Source organism: Mixophyes fleayi, chromosome 7, assembly GCF_038048845.1.
Source record: "Mixophyes fleayi isolate aMixFle1 chromosome 7, aMixFle1.hap1, whole genome shotgun sequence".
Taxonomy (NCBI): Eukaryota; Metazoa; Chordata; class Amphibia; order Anura; family Limnodynastidae; genus Mixophyes; species Mixophyes fleayi.
The window spans coordinates 60,319,651-60,324,586 of record NC_134408.1 but is presented as its reverse complement, the minus strand read 5'-3'; the positions used below and the strand labels follow the sequence as shown (position 1 = coordinate 60,324,586).

General features: G+C 35.0%; 1 protein-coding gene across 1 annotated transcript; it reads right to left on the bottom strand.

Moving 5' to 3' along the window:
• Nucleotides 1–1,006: 1,006 nt before the first annotated feature.
• Nucleotides 1,007–3,021, bottom strand: LOC142096944 (hemoglobin subunit beta-2-like). The gene is made up of 3 exons (XM_075178569.1): nucleotides 2,858–3,021; nucleotides 1,901–2,123; nucleotides 1,007–1,222 (listed from the first exon to the last, which is right to left on the bottom strand). The coding sequence occupies exons 1-3, from the start codon at nucleotides 2,947–2,949 to the stop codon at nucleotides 1,091–1,093; spliced, it is 447 nt and encodes a 148-aa protein (XP_075034670.1). The 5' UTR covers nucleotides 2,950–3,021; the 3' UTR covers nucleotides 1,007–1,090.
• Between the last annotated feature and the right edge of the window lie 1,915 nt (nucleotides 3,022–4,936).

Here is a 4,936-nt window from a genome sequence, read left to right as displayed (position 1 = left end):
AAATTATTTTTTTCCCCCATTCTCCTTCTTACCACTATAGAAACTATTATTGACTGTAATAAATGTCAGTTAATCAGAGCTTTACAATAATTTCTGATGGGTGAGCTTTGTTTCTATACACGTATTAGATCTCTGCTTAGGAAACCCATAGTCCAGAAAGTTTAAAAATAAACAAAAAAGGAAAAAAACAAACAAAATGTTAAAAATTGCAATTATTGTGAGATTTTGTAATGCATGCAGATCACCTCGTCCTGCAGTCACTGTGAGGGACACTGCTGGGAAATGTAATGAGGATGGGAAAGATAGAGATAGTGTGGAAAAATTATGGTGCTCCAAATTACAGAAAAACCTTTAATTTGGAAAACCCCAAGTCCCAAGTCCACTAGAATCAATTATGTGAGACTGTGGGAATAAACAGGTATTTGAGGGAAAATACACCAGGTCACCCATTATTCTCAAGGTAAACAATAGGTTGTACAGATTTGTGCATGGAAAACTTCATCTTAGAAAACTTCCCAATGTTTTTAGACTGACTGCAAAGAACCACTTTTGTTGTCCTTTAAACTAGGTGCAATTGTACAGGGGACATTTATGAAAACTAGTGCATAGCAAAATTAAATCTATAACCCACCCAATGTAACTCTTTATTTTAGTTTTCAAATTGTACTTGGAACATTACAAATCTAGGTGGGTGCATCACTTTTCTTTATTGTCCATCTAAGTATAGTATCTGTTCTTATTCAATGGGAAATATGCAAGGGCATCACATAATGATTATATCCAATGAACCGGTGTTAGAATATGTAGTGTTTTATTTTCATTTACGTCTTTTCAATAATGATTAGTTTTTTCGCTTGTCGATATGTTCTGCAGGACACTTTGCTCTGTCACAGCCAGAATAGAAATTGTTTCCAAGAAAGCCAGCTATAAATAAGAAATACTCTTACCAACTCCTCAGTCTTTCCAAACCAAAAATGATATTACAAGAAATGTTTGAATTGCAAGTACTTTTTTTATTACAGATGTTACAATATGTACACACATGAATCCACCACCTCAGCTGAGGCTGCATGATCTGTTGTACAACACTCTAGCTGTGGTAGCTGTGGCTAAGGCCTTCGACCAGAACAGCAAAGAATTTCTCCCATGCTTGTTGAACCTGTGAAGTGAATGCCTTGCCCAGTTTGCCAGCCAGGACGATCACCAAGACTTTTGCGAAAAGCTGTAAATTAAAGAATATAATTAGGTTTATTGACATTTGCTTCCTGTTTGTTTGAGAAAGATTGATACATCACTCTGCATATTAACTATAATACATTGCTGTTAAATACTTACCACTTCTAATTCTACAATTTAAAATGTATGTTATAATATGTTTTATTACAGTAGACAATTATTATTGCATTTTATTTCCAAAAAAATCATAGGTCTATAAATGCAAAATGAGAGAAGACTCTAAGGGTATCAACATGTCTGAATTTAAATACTTTAATCCCAAACTACAAACATAGGTCAATCATGGCTTGGTTATTTTATTCAATTCAACAGCTTTTGACAGCCACTTAATTTACCTAAATCGCCAAGTCACTTGCCAAAAGTCAAAGTGAATTTGTGAAATGTTATTTTTTTTTTTCTGCCTGGTGGACAAAAATAACCAATCCAACACTGACCCTAATGTTTTGTGCTTGGGATTGCATCGTTTTGTGCATTGAAAATGTTTAATATGTCTGTTACTACTTTAAACATCTGATCTAAAATGTCATTTACACATGTGACCTAAGTAGTAATTCTGTGTGATACTCTGGATTCTAAAAGCTATGAAAAATCCTTGCAATATACTATAACCCATTTCAAGTTACCATGGCTACCAAGAACCCTGCAGAAGCATAATATTAAATACCTTGAAGTTCACAGGATCCACATGCAGTTTGAAAGCGTGGAGGTCACTGAGCTGGTGGAGGAAACCCTTCACATTATCCAAATGACTGATGGTGTCACCAATAGCTGACAGAACCTTTACCCCATGATTATGTACTTTGGCATTTCCAGCAATTGCTGCTGCATTGGACAAATTTCCAAAACTTTCAAAATACCTCTTGGTCCAGGGGTATGTAATCAGGAGTCTAGGAAATGAGAAAGCGGTTTTAAAACACATCCACAAATCTCGTAGGATTGAATACATTTGGTGTGGGACTTTTACAAGTATCTATGTGCCAATCAGTACCTACATGACACTACCTGTGTATATTCAAAGTGATATAATCTGTGGATTGTATTATTTAAAACTATACATAGCGGCTGCATCTTGGACAGAAGCTGGTGCTACATGCACTACCTAAGTCTGATGTGACCCTGGGGGTGGAGGTGACCCTGAAGTCTTATCCACCCCTACCAAGAGAGGTCCAAGTTATTTGCTCTAACCCACTTGAAGCCCCTACCTGTATACCTGTGTGTCATTATTCATATTATACAATCAGTTTCAATTGATAGAAATATAGTAATAATTGCCTATGGTTTATTTGTTATTACTAAATAGATGTTTTCTTTATACAGCAGAGAAAACTTTTAGTGATGTTACCAAATTGTTTAAAATTAAGACAATAATTTCTAGTAATACATCAATTTCTGAAATTACCACTTGATCTAATATCCCAAAGCTATTTCAAATATCTTTATCTATACAAGTAAAATCAAAAATTTCCAGATTTCGCAGGATTTCAAAGCACTCAATATATATTCTGTTGGTGTGGGTTAGCAATTTTTCAAATTCTTGAATTGAGGCTATTAATACAGCAAGACATTCTGATAAGGTAGCAGATCTAAGGAAACAAAGCAACAAAACTAAAAAGCAACTTACCTGACCAAGGCCTCTGGTCCTTCCTGCTGAACATTAACCTTCTGCCATACAGAGACGATGGCTGCCTTCTCTTGAGCTGTCCAGTGAACCATGGTGGGGGATAGTTAGAATTGAGTAGCTGCTTCTTCAAATATGAGGAGTAGAGAGCTCTGTGAAACTTTGGTTTTCTCCATTTGTTTTATAGGGTGTTTAATACGTAACACCTACATTGTAATTCTGCTGTGTCACGCTATTGCTCCCACTCTTTCACCCCATCTTAGACTGATAGGTGAATTATATCACTGACGTTGCTAAATTTTATCATGTCTCGTTCATATTTTCTATTTTTCTGTGCCGGCATCTTTTCATGCTGATCACTCAAAAAAGTTCAAATGTAATGTACACACGTTAAATATAGATAACAAAAGAACAGCTGTGTGACAGATAAAATTGTTAATACAGAGCAACACGATATTGTGATGTTCTCACATAAAACATGTTATCAATATAATATTGAATTATTATGCTAAGGGCTAACCACAAAAGTTTGGGAGATCTCATGTCATCGTTTTCTTGATTCACAGAATCAAGTGCAATACAAAGTTGGTCCATTTGAACCCACTAAGCATATGCTTAAAAGAAAGTGATATATGTGTTTTATTATATGCAAATAACACTTCATGCTTTGAAATAGGGAACTGTGCAAGACAAATTACACTTCCTGCTTCCAGTATACTAAGCAGGTCATTTTGTTTACCTATACATAGGCGTTTGCTAATCCTAAAAACAGTAGAAGTATTTTGTACGCTGAACCAACATTTATAAGAATGCAGTCTAATAATTATTATTATTATCATTTATTTATATAGTTCCAATCATATTATGCAGCGCTGTACAAAGAATATGTACTCATTCACATCAGTACCTGCCCCATCAGAGCTTGCAATCTAAATTCATTACCACACAGACACATACACACTAGGGCCCATTTTGTCAGGAGACAATTAACCTACCAGTATTTTTTGGGATGTAATTAGGAAACTGGATCATGCAGAGGAAATCAATGCAAACACAAGGACAGTATAAAAGCGCATGACCCCGGCTCTATGAGGCTGCAATGATAACCACTGTACCACCATGTTGCCATGATTAATTCATAAAGAACCAATGACATGCATGGGAAACAAGCCATTTTGTAGGTTGAACCAATCAATATGTATGAGAATAAGGCCAATCAATCAGTTGTAATTTATGTTCAATGCAATTTTTTGTATAACAAAATTTAATACCAAGCACTATACAGACCACAAGAGGTCATCAATTGCAAATGGAAGCAAGAAGGTGATTAAGCTGTGGAATCCCATACCTCATGAGTGGGTGATCCACTGACAAAATGTAAAAATGGATTGGATGCTTTTCTTACACGGAATGTTACATGTAGCTATTATTTACAATATACTGGTTCATAAATTTATCAAATTGACTATTTTGGGGTCAAGAAGGAAAGTTTTCCACATTTCTGGCTGAGTTGGTAACTGTCACACTGGGACACTGTATTTTTGCTTTGCTTTCTTGTGGAACAGCACAATTATTTACCTCATATACTCAATTTAATATGAACCCTCCCTTCCATCTGACCCACACACTCGCTCTTGTATTTTCACAACATAATCTATAGTTAATATCTATATAATTTCCATTAAAGTGATATTTAATTTTAATTCATTCTTCTTTTTTCATTTTCTTCTTTTCTACTCATAATCATATATTTTTCATGCTGATTAACTGAGATGAGCAAGTCCTTAAAAAATAATTTGTGACGGATTTTTCACTAATTAATTAGTCTTTACAACATCACAAGAAGTGCCTAGTGCCTGTTCAGATAGCATTCCCCACCTCCAGAGCCATCTTTCTCTTTTTTGTGGTCTGATTAATTGAATGGGAGCTGGTAAGGCTGTTTGTCAAAATTGTTTTTCACCTTTTGCTGTTTAAATGTGCACTTCTTTTGCTTAACTTTATAAATTATCTTATTATCTTTTGCACTTAGACACTTGGAACCCGATTGAGTTGTACACAAGTGCATTTGTGTGACATAAATAG

Excerpts from the sequence above, each read along its gene's own strand:
- LOC142096944 (XM_075178569.1), bottom strand. The coding sequence starts at position 2,949 with ATGGTTCACTGGACAGCTCAAGAGAAGGCAGCCATCGTCTCTGTATGG. Across the intron at positions 2,124-2,857 it reads GGACCAGAGGCCTTGGTCAG|ACTCCTGATTACATACCCCT; the intron begins GTAAGTTGCTTT and ends CTCATTTCCTAG. Across the intron at positions 1,223-1,900 it reads TGGATCCTGTGAACTTCAAG|CTTTTCGCAAAAGTCTTGGT; the intron begins GTATTTAATATT and ends TTTAATTTACAG.